We start from the raw sequence: 18,554 nt of genomic DNA, 5'->3' as shown, positions 1-18,554 counted from the left end.
AAAGAATATTGCTTTGACTTTCACAATCTACTATATAAAATATATTCTAAGACAAACACTAGCACAGGCAATATAATGTAAAAAAAAAACATTCCTCAATCAGAAATACACCCCTCATTTCCCATCATACCTAGTGCTGGACTGAGTAGTTTGTTAAGTTTGCTAATTTATGTCACAAAATGCAAATGTTACTTTTTGTTAGTGTTTGTGTCTGATCAAAACATAGTGATTAATGTTGGTAATTGTTATTTTCGTGCTTGTTTATACTTTTAATTAGGAGTGAGGTGACCCCCTCGGGGTTGCGACCCCCCGGTTGAGAACCACTGATTAAAAGAAAGATGGCAAACATTTGTTTGTACCAGCTTCTCAAACATGAGGCTTTATTGTTTTTCTCTGTTTTTATGTCACAGTAATCTCTGTTTTTTAAAAAACTATTTTTGACACTTTATGGCTACTAGTTAAATCAAAAAGAAAAGAAATCAATAGTTTAATTCATTATTAGAATATCTGTTACTTGCAGCCTTAAATTTAAAACTTCTACCTCAAATACTTGACCCTGAGTCAGCTTCACATGCATCTACACTCATACTGTGTATATAAAAATATCCAAGGATAAGGAAGACTCTTGTCATAGATTTAACACTTCATTACAACAGATGGAAATATATTTATCCTTGCCACTGATGGCTCTGCTCTTAAGATGCTCCCTGGATTAGTCAAGCAGCATGCTAAGCCAGAACAGGGAGTGCAATGCAGAGAGAAACGCCATGGGTATACAAGAGCGGGCCCAAGTAAGACATGAGTCCCAGTTAACCTTTGAGCAATGTTAGGAGTCTGAACTAGAAAGGTGGAGGAGGCAGAGCTTTGCCAGCAGCAGCAGGAGCAGCTGCAGGTGTGACACCATTAGTGAGAAGGGATCAGAAGGAGGGAATCAAATGGACCGCCTAGCTGTGATTGGTGTGTGACTGATTAGAAATGATGCAATCATCTGGCTGATAACTGGGGCGTTACTTCTGTTTCCTGCGTGAGCTAACATGATTCATTTATTCATTTTTTTTTAGTTACCTCTGCAACCACAAGAACAGGACAGTAATGCAGAACTTACGGACCTTTCGAAATTTATAGTAGGAATCCACTGGAGGAAAAAAGGGGAGGATCTTTTATAATTTTAGCCCAAGGGAGGGACTGCTTGTAATTTATTTATATATGTAGTTCCTGCGATGACTCCCCTCCTGACCCAACATATCTTTTCTCTTTGGCTGCCATACCTGTCAATCATTATGCTTGGCCTATGCAGACAGAGGGCGTGTACAGTATCTGGTGAATCAGCGGCGCTCTGCGGGTGATGACGGAGAAGATTTCCAGCACGTAGAATGTAACAGCAACAGACATAACCATCTCTCATAATCCTCCCATCCAGAGCAGGTCAGGCACCTAACCATCGTTGCACCACGCCTGTGCTTCATTATAATACCGCTTTGTTGCTACTGCTGCTCTGGTGCCAGAACGAAAACTGCCGCGAACCAAACTTGGATGGACATGGCGGTGTGGTGCCATCTAGTGGATAAAATTATGTCTGTATAAATATATATGCGTTTGTGTATGTGTGTTAATTACTAATTAATTTATTCATTTTAATTTTGCAACAACATTTTGGCTGTCGGTTCAATATCCAGTTCGGATCCGTCCCAACTCTAATTTTCCAGTTTCTATATCTGTTGAATACAAGATATGGCTGAACAATTAATTGAAATTTTATCAAAATCCAAATTTGGTCGACTGCAATTTGCAAATCACAGGATGCGCAATATAAGGAGAAATGCATAACAAAATACAATTTTAAATTAAATATTGTGGTGCTGCAGAGGTGTCCCAGCCAGCACATCTTTCTCTAGCCTTCAGAAAACATGTACTGGTTAGTACAGTTTTTCAATGAAAATGAGAATAATGAATAATGATGTAAAAATGTTCCTTTCCTTTAATATCACACATCATATCGTAATTGCAAAATCAGTCAGAATAAGTAGATGAGTTGTTTGAAGTCACCTGGAGCTGGACTGAATATCAAGTAGTGTAACTCATTACTTTTGCTGTTTATGAATTAGCATGATGATGGAATTACTTTTTCAACAGATTAATAAGTAGCAAATAATAGGTAACCTGCACGGCACGGACAGCCAGACAAGAACTAGCTCTCTAACTAAGACCACTAGTAGGCTGCTCGTCTTTAACACATTTAGTAAAAACTAAAGAAGTGCTAAAGGGTATTAAGAATGAGAAAGTGGAAAGAGACAAGGGATCAAAGCACAGGCACTTGGGGCTGCTATAAAAAGAGAGGTGAAGAAGGAGGGTAAAGAAGCCCACAGGGAAGCCATGACATGAGAAGAAAGTATAAAAGGGGCTTGGAGAAACGATCCAATGGCAACAGAGGGCTGCATCCTGACAAATAATGAGGAGATGGATGGTCAGAGGGCGCAGATCGTGTGAAAGGGTTGGCGGCAGAGAGTGGAGGACAGATGAGAGAGAAATGGAGTGTCAGATGTGCAGAGTGAAAAAAGTAAGACAGGGATTAAAAAAAAAAAAAGTGTTACTACAGGTAGAGGAAAGACAGAGAAGAAGACGAGATGGCGTGGTGGGAGATGAAGAGAAGGAAAAAGCAGAAAAAATGAATTGGTCATGAAAGACGGGCAGAGCAGAGCAGACAGGAGGTGCGAGGATTACAGAGACATCCTGGCGAACATAACTGTGTGTGTGTGTGTGTGTGTGTGTGTGTGTGTGTGTGTGTGTGTGTGTGTGTCTGGCTGAGTGTCATGGCTCATGCCACCCTGGCCAGATTACAATCCTGACTCATCTGAGTTCTAATCCCTCAGGACGTCTAATTAAACCTTTTTTTTTGCTTAGTCACACACACACTTCACTTATCCTACACACAGAAAACGTGCACAAATATAATCTCCCGCAGTTCGTCCCTCTACAACACACACAAACACACACACACATACATACTAGTACTCCCACACACAGCAGGGGAGACCGGGGGCAATTGTAACTTTTTTTGTTTTCACATTTTCCTTCATAATTCACATTCATATAAGAAACATATTTATCGATCCCTCTACGATTTCATGGTCTTTTATTGGACATTGTTGCAGCCTAAAAGTCCTGATTTCACGGCAGCTTTTCTAAAAATGTTATGTATGTTGCAATGTTTTTAGGCATTTTTTTTTTTGCCTTTTTTCATAATTTGATAATTGCAAAAAATCACACTTTAGATGTCAGGCTTCATTAAATGCATCTCAGTTTTTGCAGAGGACTAGGCAACTATTCTGGTAGTTAATTTGAATTATTTGAATTGAGTTAAAAGTACATTTACATTTAAATTTAGTAAATATGTCCATTTTCTAATAGAAAAGTATCTCATCACAGTTAAATAGGTGCTTATATTTGGCCAGTTTTGCAGCCGTGATAAAATCTTGCATGCTGGCTAGCCATCCTTACATTAGCATTAAACAAAACACGGCCAGTACAGATATGGAATGCACTACATGTGAAAAAGGCTCGCCTGTTATTGTTGCTTGTGCCACATACCCCATTCCAAATATCTCTCATAATGCCCTCAGTAATAATTAACTTCAACTCAAAAGTATTAACTGAGTGACCTTTTGGCCAGTCACGCCAGATGAACTCCCGTCTACAAAATGTTGGAACAAACAACAGAGTTGTGGTGGTTTGCACGTCACACTGTGGTTTCTGCACACGGACTGAAAATGTGCACACAGCAGCAACTGCCCCCTGCGGTTTTCCAACCACAAGCATCCTGTCCAAGTGATCTCACCTTTGTGCTGATAGATGTTCTGCGAATCTCTCAAAGCCCTCTTCACCTTCGAGCATGTGCTTTAGTGTCATCTCTAGCTTGTTTCTGACTGGAGGAAATGAGTGTTTTACAATTGCCCCATGGTGCCACCGCCCCCGGTCTCCCCTAATTCCTTCAAACGCTAACGCACAAATAAGCAGGCAATTAGGAAAAATGACAAAAAGTCATTTTCATCTCTCCTCCTAATAACAGACCAACAATGAGTGCATCCCTCAACCAAGAGGAAGTGGCATATAATTGGTCATTAATACTAAACAGGCAGTTAACTGGCCAGGGAGCAATCGGGAGGACGACAAGGGGATTGTAATGTGTGTGTGTGTGCATGTGTGTGCAGTCCAGCGTGAGATGAGGGTCAGGGTCCAGTGTGGCCTGCTGTCCCATCTCTCACTGTCACACACGCGTGCATGCACACAAACACAAACACACACACAGCATCCCCAACCAGCCGCTACACAGCTTTAGTGGGGCTATAGCCAATACGCTTCTCAGCCAGTCCTCACTGTGGGATTTCACTTAAGTCATCACACACACACACACACACACACACACACACACATTTTGGCTGCATCAAGGTTTACTGGGGAGCTTTAGTGGACTTGATGCCCACAGACAGACGGACCATCTAGAGGAGGGTTTAAGAGCTTAGGACCCAATACCCTTCTGGAAAGTGCACAAAGGGCTGTGAACACACTAGAAAAAGGCTTTGTTTCAAAGCTGGCTCTTAAAAGTGATCGGTTTTACCATCATACACAGTTGAGTCGTATACAAGTTTATGGCATGTCCACACCTACACTCAATTTCTAGTATACTTTTACACTGTTCTAGTAACCCATCTGCCCCAATCTGAGCTGTTTTTCTCTTTTTCCTTCATGCAATAAAATATGGATCAGGTGGATTTATTTGTCTGTCAAGCGTTAAATGTCAGGTGATATCACATATACTGAACAACTCTTCTGGTTTTCATTAAACTTGGAAGCACAGTGTGTCTTTGGCATGACCAAGTGAGCATTTTTCCACGTTTAAAAACTTTTCACCTTGGGCTTCAGGAAACATTTTTAACCATTTTTCAGACCAAACATCTGATCGAATAATTGAGCCCTAAACTGAATGTTCACATTTAGACCATATTTCACTGGGATTTGCAGCAGTGACATTTTTCACTCTCTACAATGTGCAAATAACTGCCTATTGTTGCTTTCGACCCTTACTAACTGAATAAAAAAAAAAAAAATAGTGGCAAAGGCTGCTGAACGTGCATGACGTGCATGGCTGCACACGGTTTGGGCACCCACCTTTAGATTGCCCTGCACTTAAGTGAAAAAAAAAAGAAAGAAAAAGAAAAATCACAGTTTCAATTTGGCTCATAACTGGAGGGCAGACAAAAGGAACTGGAGAGAAAAAGAACAAAAGGCCACAGAGCCTGATATTGAAATAAGACATGAATTTTTCATAAATATATTGATATAAAAAGAAAAGCACCAAAATCCAACTTTAAAAAAAGGTGCGTCTTCTTTGTGCAGTGTAGTAATTCAATTCGTTATTTTAAGGTCACCTTGAAACTACAATACTACATCATGTAAACTTTGTTGGTGCAGAACTGAGAGGATGAGATGGTGACTGTTCACTGTTAGAATCATGTACATCAGGTTTATGATGCTGCATACAAGTGCTATAACCTGATTATGATCAATGATTGGCCTCACAACCAGCATACATGTGCACCTGTAAATGCAGTCCTCACGCTTTCACACCTGTAGTTTTGTTCATTTGGTCTAGAAAAAAAAAAAAAGTCATCAGTCCATCATCCAGACCGACGTGGAGAAATCGAAGCAGTGACTGACAGAAATTTATGCAGCGCTTGTTGCATCTGAACAGGTGGAGACAGGATGAAAAAGAGGCTTCTTGTACAGTAATGATTCAGCGCTTAATACTGTGGGATCGCTGACCTATTAATCAGGGAAAATATCCACAATAATATCCACAGTGACGTGCAAATGCGATTTTAAATGATCTGTCAAGTATGAGCGCTCAGAAAGTGGCTAATGACCTTTGATATCCAGCCTGTAACTTAAGCTAACCTAGCTTTTATTATCGTCTGCCTCCGGCACATCAAAGCGGTTGCTGATAAAAGGCACAATAGTTTTGAAATGAAAAAAAAAAAAAAAGCTTTTGAGCCGACATTTTTGTCAGAATTAAAAAAACACAAAAACAAAAATGTGGTCGCCTTTGAGTTAGATGGGCAGGGAAAACCCCGACTGAAGAAAATCCAAATCTCTAAGTTGAATAGAGAAAATGTCAAACAGAGGACTTAAACCTCAGTTGGATGAACGTTCTGTGTTTAACCAGTCATCCACCACGTCTTCCTGATCACGTGAAGTTCTTTGTCACTCTTTAAACTACATACCGGTGCACATAACACAGATAAGAACTTGTGGATGTGCGTTAGGCTACAGCATGAACAGCATTTTTTTTTTAGAACTTCTCACATTGCAATGTCACAGAAGCTTCTTGCTGGCAGCACACAGCTTGTATAGTTCCTTATTTATGATATATATATATATTTTTTTACATTTATAGACCACATTTCATCTACCAGTGAAATGTGACTTTGGAGAAATTCCTTCACACTAATCAATATCATCTCTCTTTCAAGCCACAACAGAACAAATTCTCAAAAACATTAAACAAATTTGTGTTTTGTGACAAACTGGTGGTGTAACTGCAGTTTAGCTTTTTTGAAGAGGATGAAAAGAGTCTTGGATGTTCAAACCAAATATCAACCAGATCTCAACTGGAAATCAGTGTTGAAATCCCGGCTGGCGCTCGCTGGGTGTGCTCTCATGATTACAAAAATATCATGACTGATTTGACGGCAGTGTTAATATTGTAATTTTACTCCTGAAGCATTAGACACCTGTGGTTTAACTTCGATTACAGTTCAAAGGATTGCCGCATTTAGGGATAAATTGGCACAAAGGGAGTCGGCATCATTTGTGGAGGACAGCATGTGGTCGCGTTAACTTTTGAGTTTATTTCCTAATAATTTCCTAGAAGTGATTTGATACGAGGTTGCTGTTCCTTTGAAAGGATAGTTCCTAGAGAGAACCAAGAGATCTTGTAGTAATTATAGGGAATATATTGAAGTCGGTGAAGATTACTAGTACTCGGTAATTACATGAAGTTTCCAAGAAAGAGCCGTGGAATTATGTGTGATTGTAATTATATAGAAAGAGGTCAACTCAGTGTTCATGTCGACAGAACGTAATAAAAAGACATGGGGCGAGATCTCTTGTAGCTGGCTATTTTAAGCTACTTAGGGGAGAAGCTCTCACCCATTTGTATTTATTTATTCTTTTGAAACCTGCGTTCAGGGCTGATAAATTGCACATGTTCTCCTTTCAGCGGTGCCCTGATTTACACTCACACATTTGGTAGCTGTCCAAGAAAACCACAGTTTTCTGCTGCGGCCGGAGAAAAGCTCCGGTGCAGCAGGTAGAAGTTACTCAAGGGCATTTGCACAATAGCGCTAAGAAGGACAAGATTTGTTTTCGTGCAAGATGGAGAGTAATTACTTTGAAAAGAAACAGTATATATAGTAAAGCTGTCTATGTCACAGATTACCTATCTGATCCATCTCTGCAGCCCATAAATCACACTCATGATAGCACAACTTACCAAGTCACTCCTATTATTTTATCAAAGTATAGAGACACCCTGCTACACCGCTCAAAAATAATAAACTATTGGAAAGAAACTGACGTGGAGATTAAACTGATTCTGGATATAGACCTCCATTTAGACCGATTTAGTTTTATTTTGGGTATTTTCCAAGAGAACTGTGGCCTAAATAAGAAACATTTAATAGAAGACCTAGTCCTTATTGCAAAAAACAAACCCTTAACCATCGAAAAGTATTAAAAAGAGCTATTAACTTTTACTAAGCAACATTCAATTGGTTTAAAAACGCAGGGTCTTTTTTTCATTTCCCAAAAAGTTTTGTACACACAAGGTTTCTGCCTGAGCAGTGATGAAACTGCATGGCTATAACCACAGCCACCTACATTAAATCAATGCAGAGAACTTCACAGAAAAATGAAGGCCTCTGACAACTCTGTAAAATAATAGTGACAATAAAATAAAATGTTCTATTCATACTAGAATCTAAGTGTGGATATATGGATTAAAGACTATAATTCCTTATTTGCCACATTTTTACTTTCTTGAACTTTACTTTCTTGTTAATACTTGGAGTTTAATCAGTGTGATTTTATTGATTTGTATTATAATTCACTGCTTGCTCTTTGTTAAATAGTATTCCTTTTTCAAATATTTTGTTTTGTCAAATTGCTTGACTTGGTTTATTAGTTGTTGTTTGTGGAAAGTATTTTTTTCTTACATTTTTGTTTTTTATATGTATTGAAAAAAAAGCAATAAATACATTGTGCAAAAAAAAAAGCAATTTATCAGCTCATTGCTGTTTTTGTGTTCATCTGTTTAGACATATTAGGGCTTAGACTCTAATAACTGTTTAAAATCATCCAAACTGACTTGCTGCAGTTTCTTTACATTATCGTTAGTACTATCTTTATGTATTTTCAATGTTTTTTAAAATTGCTCTGAGAAAATCCAGAGAAACATTATCAGATACTTATCAGTCTCATCAGTTCAACTTCTCTCTGTGGTCACAGCGATGAAAAGCTGTGGGTCTGACTTTTTGAGTTCCATTTTATTCTACACTCACACCTAGAAAAGGTGCTCGGGGTAAATGTGTGAACCGAAGCCTCCAGATTGCCAAAATGAAAGCAGAGCCCCGTAGGCTTGTTGCTGCTACCTGCAGCTACCAGCTGTTTGGTGATATTACGACCTAAATGTCATTCTCACAGCAGCTCAGAACAATTTCCCCAAACAGTTTTAATGTGTGTACCCGCTGCCCCGCATTAGCATTTGATGAAATTCTGTGTTTGTATGGGGGCTGTCGCTGAACCTGGCAACCTCCTGCATGTCGTCGTCAATCAAATGCTTTCTGTGTGTCCTTAAGCCGATTTGTCAAGACTCATTGCAGCTTTTCAAGCGCAAATGCTTTGTTGAGACAAACCTTTTATACTTTCTCAGTATTTTGTCAGGGATTCATTATGGAATGAGAAGAAATGCACAAACACACAGCTATAACAACCAAAAAAAAGCCTCACAAGCAGCTTTTTGTGCCAGCTCATAAATGTGCCAGTTTCATGTGGAAGGTGAAGCTGAATTGATACGTGATTCAGTTTCTTTTTCAAACAACTTTTTGAAGTCATCATAGCAGCTTAAACCATAACCTCAAATATCCTTTTGAAGGAAGAGTTCTTATTATTTGAAGTAGTTTTAAGTGTGAATCACTTATCCATAGTCGGCGTCTTACCTACAGTAGACACTCAGTTTGTCAGAATTCAATGTTTTTGTTCTTTTTACTTTCCCATTCAGGCAAACGGTTCAGAAATCAAAGTGAATTTTTAGTCGCCCCTTGACAAATTGTTTTACTTCTTAGCGGTTATCAAATAACAACAAAGATGAAAGTTAATTGTCATGTGTAATCTAGGGCTGCAACATTTACAAAAAGTCAAGAAATAGTGAAAAATGTCCAAGACCAAGGCGGTGTCTTTAAATGTCTCCTTTTGTCAGTCCAAAACCAAAGATATTCAGTATAATATGATAACAAACAAAGAAAAGCTGAAAATCTCCATATTGTAGAGGTTGAAAACAGCATTTTCTGCAACTTTTGCATGGAAAATTACTTTAGCAATTAATCGACTACCAACATAGTTTAAAAGTTTAATTCATTTTCACTAGATTTAGTAGCCTGACATGGCGTCTCACTTGGCTGAGGCAAGCAGGCACTTCTTATTGTTGAGCCCTGCAATGTACTGAAAGTGAACAGGATCAGCAGCAAGAGGCATTTTAGCAACATGAAAAATCCTCCCCCCAAACCAAAGTTTATATTTAGAATATTTTCAACAATTTTACTTTGCCATCAGACAGCCTTTTCAAACAGGAAATGGTCATTATACAAGCCAAATATCTCTCTGTCCAAACTAACCAAACTCCACTGGCAAAATCAGTAAATTTACCTCAAAGAAACGGTTTACCACTGCCTTCATTGGTTAGTTTGTTTCTGTTATTGTGTGACATAGGTGAATCTTAACTAACCTTGTAAAACACTGAAGTCAAACAATAACACAAACAAGTTAACTGATCAAGGTAGCTGTCGACCACCAACTCCTTTATTCTGCAGGGTAAAATTATTGATTTTGCCAATGGGGTCTGGTTGAGAAAGACGAGAGCGATATTTGGCTTAAATAACTGCAGTTTTCTGTTAGAAAAGGCTGCCTGGCTGCAAGGTAAAGTGATAGAAACATTCTAAAAATAGCATACACTTAAACTGATACTGAGTTTTTTAGATGGGACATTTTTTGGTGGCTAAAATGTGTTGTTACTGACCCTGTCCACAGCAGTGCATTGCTAAGCCTCCTATGCTGGTCCTCCTGCTTCTCCCAACTGAGGGTATAACAACTGTCATCTACTGTAGGTAATACACTGACTATGGATAAAACTATCCCTTAGAGTATTTTGTTGTTTGTAAAAGAAAAACAGGCCGTCATTCCCATTTTAGAGAACAACAGACTTCAGTGACTCCACAGTGTAGTGACATTTCTTCATTGGCTTTTCATTGTTGCCTTTATTTCCGTGACCAATGATTGTGCAGGATTAACTTGTTTGTGTAGGTATGTGTGCACGCATCATGTACCATATGGTTCTATAGCAGGTTTGTGTCATCATGTTATATGTAAACGTAGGGCAGAGGTAATATTTACCAAAGGCAGATCCACCAACACAAAACAAATTAGCGCATGTACATGCATGCATACACACTTACAGAGGGTTCCCAGTGACGGAGCAGGTGAGGCTGAGCGAATCGCCCTCTCGCAATATGCCAGTGGGAGGAAGAATTCTCACTGTGGGTGCAACTGTTGGGAGGGAAAAAGAGAGGAGGAGGGGTGAGGGGTAGTTAAATGAGCATACATGTGAGAGAGAAAACAAGAAAGGCACAATGTGAATCAAAATGCATCAAAACGATCAAAATGAAGCAACAATCAGACAGGACGAGAAAAAAAAAAAAATCAGAAACGGCAGAGCGGCGGCGAGGGAACAAAAAGGAGGAACAAGGGAAAAGTGAGAAAGTAGCGAGAGGAAGGGGTCTTTAACATCTGTTTCCAAGGCAACCAGCCGACAATCCTACGGTTGAGACACCTGTTATCATAAGCAGCCCACCGCTCCAGCAGCTGCTGTACTGCACTTACTTCAGTAACAGAGCGATGGGAAGCCAAATCCACCCTGACAGTTGGTCATTATTACCAGTTGTCTGGCTGGAGGAACCATCAGCACACAGACCGACAAAACTGTTGAATATTAATCATTGTGATCTATCAACAAACATTAGTCTACGTGTGGCAAATTAATTGCAACGAAAGACTGATGCAGAATATCACCAACTGCCAATATCTTTATCTGTGTCTATCCAAAACTATTGATAAAACGTGGAAATCATTCTGAACAGTAATACGAACGGAGAACAAATGAAGTAATTGAATATTGGTTGACTTGTTGAGTGGCATTAGAGTCAAGGACGCAGATCTAATTGCAACTCAGAGGGGCGGCAGCGATGTGCTGGGAGGTAAATTCAGCCGTAGACGAGCGACGTCTGTCGGGTAAAATCACTGTTTTTGTCAGTGGAGTTTGGTGGCTGTGAGCGGAGCAATAAAACAGCAGTTTCTGGTTAAATAAAAAGGACCTTACTCCTTAACGAAAAGGTCTGTCTCTGTAAAGATATTTTCCTTAATGTCGTCAGACACTTTAGGACAACAATCTGGGCATGATCAGCAAAAAACAAGGAGTATGTTGATCTATTAAGCGATCTGCTGGACCAGATCCAGAACTTTTTGTACCTATTCGTCATTCAGCAATAAAATATGTAAAAAATATAGGGCCTGGCTTTAACAATAACAGAACTACACTGAAATATGTCAGGAGGAAGTAAAGCAGGTCACCAATAGGCTAATCAGCCCAATCATTGGTTATGTGGTAATTACTTAAAAAAGTTTTAATCAGGCTGTTTAAGCAAGAGGAATTTAGGAAAGACAAACTGAATGAAAAAAGGTTTTACTCATTTAAATTCCTGACTTCAAGGGTCAGATATATAAAATGTAAATGTCCGGCGCCTTGGCACAGAACCATTTTCAAATCTGGCTCTTCTGAAAAAGTAACTGAATAGGCCTGAAGTAAAGAGCTAACTTCAATTCCCAACTTCCCACTTAGTTTAGTTAGTATATAAAACAGTTAATGACACTGAGCAGGATATATAGGGGGCACTTGAACTAAACACTAAAAAGTGTTGTGTGAATGATTTCAAAAGTGCAGGGACTCGTCCCATCTATAGTTGTATGCAGTTTTAACATCTATTTTCAATTAACAAAAATAGTATAGATGTTTTAGCTAATCAACGAACTCACAATTGTTCAGATTAAAGCTATAATATGTAACATTTCTGCATTAAAAATGCCTAAAACATTTGACCTATGTTACATATTTTTTGAGTTGTGAACTAAAAGTATCTCAAATGTTTCCAACAATGTTCAAACCCAGATAAATACTTCATTTCCTCGAGATAATTCTGCCTGAGTCAAGTCAGATAGATTTTCATCTGTAACACATTCCCATAATCCCACACTACTTCAGAAATCATCAAACTACATCTTTTGTTAATGTTTTAATGTGAAGGAGACCTGGGTAGAACTTAACATATTGTGATTTAACTGAGTATAAATAATATTAATGTGTCAACTAAACATCTGGTGCCTCTCAACTGATGTACTTCTCATATAACTTTGTTTTTCCGTCATTAAAAAGGATACAAACGACAAATGAATATCATTATTAAATGGTAAGGCTGAATTTTAAGCAAGTGAATATCACATCAAAAAAACAAAAGACAGAAATGTCCAAACTAATGTAGTAGGAGCAAACTTAACATGTTTGATAGGATTAGAAGCAAAAAAAAAAAGGATTTACATTTCATAGATATTAAATAATGAATTTCAGACTTTTCTAAAAAAGGATATAGATTATAGCTGTCTGACATTTTCAAGATTAATCCTACTGAACCATCTACAGATTTGTGAAAATACTGAGAACTGAGCTTAAAATAAAAATGTGCTGCTGTCTGAGCTTGTTGCCCTGGGTGAATATTAGACTTAAGCCAATTATAAATTTAAATCTCTCACAGTATCTTTTTTTTTTTTTTTTGTTACTGTTTGCTTTTTGCCTCAAACGGACATATGTGCCGAGATTTCAGAGCACAACTTGTGCAAATAGGCCAGCAAAAAAAGACATACCAATCCCAGAACAGAAGTGGGGTCGTTGCACGTACTAATGGTGACCCAGGTTTGCTCAGCCGAAGCTAGTTGGCTCCTTTAGCTCCAGGCCAGGACCCTAACCTGGTCGCAGGCCTGTTTCTGCCAGCTCTCCGCATGACAAGATTTGTACGTATTAGGTTTTAATGAGAGCAGGTCTCACACAGGGCAGCTCTGAGTATCACTGTTAAAATACTGGACTGTATATAAATGAGCTTCATTCTAAAATGAGATATCCACTATTTGAAAAATGAGGCTGCTACCCTGACAAAATTATGGCTGGCATTAAAAGTAAAACTCTATAATAAATGGTGCCCAAGTACCAACTTAAGTGACAGCAATACAGATGGAATAATTTGTGTTTTTGAAATATTTGGCAATGAACATTATGTTACTTCATTTGTTTCCAAGATGGATATAAACACTTTGATGAAAGCGCACATGCACAAACACACCGCCTGCCCGAGGGAGGGACTTACAATACACATCCACGCGGTAGTGTCGGATCCTCTTCTGCCCGCCCAGCGCCGGGTGGAACGCCTCGCAGCTCAGAGCCGCCCCGTTGTCTTTCCTTTCCACCAGGAGCCGGATGGTGCTGGACACGCTGAACGTCTTCCCGTTGTCCTGCTGGGACACCACACCTGCAGAGAGACAGAGGAGATTAGATGATAGGAAGGAAGAGAGGACAGGCGGGGTGGCCAAGAAAATAAGTCAACAGGCACAAACATGCCCGCTATTCCTTTTTGTCCCTGCTGAGACATCACACCGGTGGTGGGAGAGGGAAAGGGACAGGGAAAGAAAAGAAATGAGGAGATTTTTCTACCATTTTTACACCCAAATTAGCACCTATAATGCAGGTTTTTTTAATAGGATTGAACCTTTTCTCACTGCCATAACCCTGTCTTTCTGTTTTTTTTCTGATGTGCCCTCGTGTCTGAGCAGGAGAGGAGAGAGACGGGTTTTTAAAAGTCTCTGTGTGTGTTCGGCTCTCAGTACTTTTGTATCTTCTAACTGAAAGTCTGGGATTTGAAGTTCAGCTTCTCTCCTGCAGCCCTGTTTGTACTTTACTTTTTTATTGTTTTTCACTTTATTTTACTGTTTCATGTTTGTTTTCAGTTGCTATGAGCCGTGTTCAGTTCCTATGAAAACTCAACATTTCCTGATTTTGTTGCTGCACAATAAAAGCTTTAGGGCTCTTTTATGGCCTAATTATCATGCAAACTGTCCTCCACTTTGTCCTAATTGCAATTTGAAGACACATCATTTAAAACTCAAATAAAAACGAACCAGAACACTGAAAACATAAGATGAGATGAGAACACTACACTTCACCATGAAATATAATGATGAGAATCCTTCAGGAATCTTAATCTTTTTGAATTACTGTGTAAATCTATTTTCATTTTAGACGTTTAAATACATTTTCTCATCAGAAATGTATCATATTTTCATTAAAATACACATTATAATTGTATCCCTAAGTCTTTCACTCAGTCCTTTTACCGTGACACATCCACCCTCTAAAACTTTGGGACGTTACAAAGTCACATGATCAACATGACGTAACATCATTTGAGTCTCCTTGCAGCCACAGGAAGACCAAAAGTCTATTTTCTGTTTTTGATAATATTGTAAGTGCTACTAAGAACATCAGTCTCAGCATTCAATTCTGTTACCTAAATTATTTCTTAGCTCTCACTATGATTTTTTTGAAAAATAGTTTTGGTAAACCATTTGAAGGTGTTAAGTGCTGTTGTGCTGTTTTTATTGATGCCATTTGGCAACATTTCATGGAGCTGCAAATGCTACACTAAAACTCAGTCCTGTTGATTCCACTCCTGTTACAAACCTTTCAAAATCTTGTAAAAAAAAAAAATGTGTGTCATTAGACACAGTGCTGAAAAAAGAGTTTAAGTTTGAAAAGTTGCAACATGCAAATAGCACCGATTTGGTGGAATGGCTCTAAGATAACAAAATAATGTGGCACTTTTTTGTGGAAAATTCATTATTGATCCACTGTTCAGATGCTCGACGAAAGACAAACTTCATTGGTTACACACACACGTTCAACTGGGCGTAAACTCGGCTGTGATGAGTTGACTGACCCAGTGCAACTGAGTCAAGCCTAGCAGCACGTGCATGAAAATAGGGGCAATGGAGTCGCAGTAGTTACCGATGGAGGTGACAAGCCTATATTACCTCCACTGAAAGGGCCGAAATTAGCATGTCCACCTGGGTGTCATGTTTCCAACTGGAACTGGAGCAGAAGCCAATAAATACCCATCACTGCAGAGTCAGGAGTAAATGCTGATTGTAACCTTTCCTGCTGAAGACGAAAGCCAGATGTCAATGGGTGTTAGTGGGCTTTTTGTCCAGTGTAAAAGGGCGGTGTTTTCTGAGGACAGGGCACAAAAAATGGGGACAGTCCCCAGAAAAACTGACTGAAAAGTAAAATAATATTTTACGCTGCAAAAAAGATGGCACCAACGTTTCAATGGTGTTGTGCTTAATTTGGCCAACGGAGGGGGGATGCTTGCTATAGCATCTTCATATCACTCTTGTTCATGCTAGTTTTTAAGAAAACTGGTGTGGAAAACTCGACTAGAAGGAAAGTGAGTCTACATCACTACAAATGTCTTCTCAAGGAAAAGAAGAAGTTGGGATTGGAAGAAGAGTGAACAGAGGAGGAAAGATAAAAGATGTAATTAATTATGAAAGTGAGTAACACTTTACAGATACACAGAAAGTTACCCGGGAACAAATGAGGAACATATGAGCAACTAACTGTTATTGAACCGTGAGGAGTAACTCCAAATAAAACTTTATAGAGTTGTTAAGGATTGGTTAATGAGATAATTATTCTTATTCTTCTTATTATTTTATAGATAACAGCATTGGATATTTTGACCACCAAACTCGAAATGTACTCAGTTTTCATTTCAGAAATCTGGTCACCTTATAAAGCGGCTTTAGAGAAGAAGTGAGCAGACTGAAAGGAAGAAGTTAGAAGAAGTTAGTGACTGATGAATGAGCTTTTTACAGCAGCATGAGGTACCTGTACAGGGGAGGATGACACGACGGTGGAGGACAGAATAAGAGAAAGAAAAGAGAAAGCAATTTGCATCTATATTTCATGGCAATTATGAGCAGCAGAACTGTTTGTTTGCAGATGGTGAATCAACTGAATATTTTCTGTGTGCGCGTGATTGAAAGAAGGAGGGAGAGAGATGGAGGGGAGAGGAGGATAAAAGAGAGAATATGCATAACCGAATTGAGATTTTAACTGAGCCAGACACGGAGAGGGAGAGAAGCGTCAAAGGGCCGGGGTGAGAGAAGAAAGGCAAAGGAGAGAGGGAGTCACAGAGAGAGGGCAGCAAACTGGGTATGATGGGGGGGGGGGGGGGGGCGAGGAGAGCTGTGGCGAGACAAGCCCAGACATGAAAGGGGACGATAAGAGTGCCAAGGCAGATGCAGAGTGGGAGAAAGATGCGAGAAGAGAGGAGGAGGCGGAGAGACAGAAGGAGGGAGGAGGAACAGCAGGGGTGACACGGTCACGTATTGGGAGTTTGTGCTTGTTGAGGCAGAATACAACAATATTACTTATATCGCGCTGAGTTTTCAATTATTCCCGTCCGCCAAATGAAAGCAGGCCCAATCGAAGCGTGAGAGAGGACGGCGGCGGCGGCGGCATTGGGTGCAGATGAGCAGGAATAAGGGGAGCGGCGGGAAAGATAGTGTCTTAATTAAAGAGTGCTTTCCCGTATCTGTTGGGATCTGCCTCTAACCTTTAGTGTCACAGTTCATTTAACTCAGGGCCAAAAGAAGAGGGAGGAGGGGAGAGGAGGCAGGGGGAAATTAGAGGAAACAGGAGGAGAAGAGAGGAGAGAAAACAGGAGAAGAGGAGTGAGGAGTAGACAGGAGAGGAGAGAAGAAGAGAGCTGGGGAAAGATGGGCCATATTAAAGAAACTGCCTAACTTGCAGATCCTATCTTAACTGTTTGGTAACCATGTAATTAGGGTTAAGACCTGATTTAGGAAAAAAGCCATTACAGATGAATACTTCCTAAATCAATGTTCTTATCCTAATTTAGAGCTATAATCTGTAAAAATTTCCTCATTAAAATGTCTGTAACAACCAGACATGTGTAGTATATTTTGTTAAGATGTGTGCTCGTATTATCCGAAACGTTTCCAGCAATGTTCAAATGCAGAAAAATCTGTAATTTAATCAAGGTAATGGTGTGTTTCCTGCTAGCAGCCGAGAGCTAGTTGGCAGTTGCTTTAACTTCCAGCACGAGGGGAATATATCAGAGAGTGAGGAAGCTGGCTGACGTGGCTAAACTTTACACGAATGAAACTTTAACGTTACCTCGTACATGAACATGATTTCTGCACGAGTCATGTTTTCATCAGCTATGGGGGTTGTTTAAAAGTGAATATAACAACTCCCATGATCCCACACCACTTCAAAATGTAAAACTACATCTTTTGTTATTGTTGTAAAGTGAGGGAGTCATAAGCAGAACTTACATTCTCTGTGTCTAAGATAGGATGTGTGTGTATTTTACACAATCATTCTAATTTCCCAAAATCCTAAATAAACTCTCCTGACTTTAGGATAATCATTAACATGTCTTAATTTCATTTTTTCACCTGTAGTAGTGGTTAACTTACAAACTAGCAAACAGTAGCAAATTGTAGCGTTTGCCAACAGTAGCTAATGCCAGTTTAGACCATATGGCTGCTCTTTTATTTCTTTTACACAATGGATGCAGCACACGGCGGAGACTGTTTGCTATCTTAGCTCACTCTCTTTCTTATCTCCCGAGTTAGCATTGTTGTAAATTTCCCCAAAAAGAACATCTGTGGATTTCTCTATGGATGTCTACAGACCGTAACCTCTAACTCATCTGTCTTGAAGTTAAGCGCCCGTCATTGTTTTTGTAAGTTTCAACAGGAAAAAAACAAGGGTTACAAAGTTCTTTAGCTCAGATGATGGAAAAAAAGTTGTTTCGGTTGCTAGGCAACAAACATAAAAGTTGATGTTGGATTTCCTAACCTGAGATAAGATATGATGAAGTAAGATGAGATAAGATTCCCAAAGTTATTAGGATTTGCTTCTGTAATACCATATTGGGAAAAATCCTATCTTAGATTCTTCCTATCTTAACTTAAGACTTAAGAGACTTAAGATAGGACGTTTCTGTGATACGGCCCAAAGAGAAGAGGTGAGAAAA

General features: G+C 39.3%; 1 protein-coding gene across 4 annotated transcripts in view; it reads right to left on the bottom strand.

Moving 5' to 3' along the window:
- Positions 1-18,554, bottom strand: part of cadm4 (cell adhesion molecule 4) — a 252,199-nt gene that overhangs the window by 21,445 nt on the left and 212,200 nt on the right. For all 4 annotated transcript variants that reach the window (XM_084727118.1, XM_084727119.1, XM_084727117.1 and 1 more), the window contains exons 4-5: positions 13,797-13,958; positions 10,785-10,875 (exon numbers count right to left, since the gene is read on the bottom strand). In XM_084727118.1, coding sequence (XP_084583244.1) covers positions 10,785-10,875; positions 13,797-13,958 — 253 coding nt within the window. The remainder of the gene's footprint in view (positions 1-10,784; positions 10,876-13,796; positions 13,959-18,554) is intronic.

This window comes from Lutjanus erythropterus, chromosome 9, assembly GCF_056507025.1.
Source record: "Lutjanus erythropterus isolate fLutEry1 chromosome 9, fLutEry1.hap2, whole genome shotgun sequence".
Classification (NCBI taxonomy): Eukaryota; Metazoa; Chordata; class Actinopteri; order Lutjaniformes; family Lutjanidae; genus Lutjanus; species Lutjanus erythropterus.
Note: the sequence above shows the minus strand (reverse complement) of the source record. Positions and strands in the feature narration are given on the sequence as shown.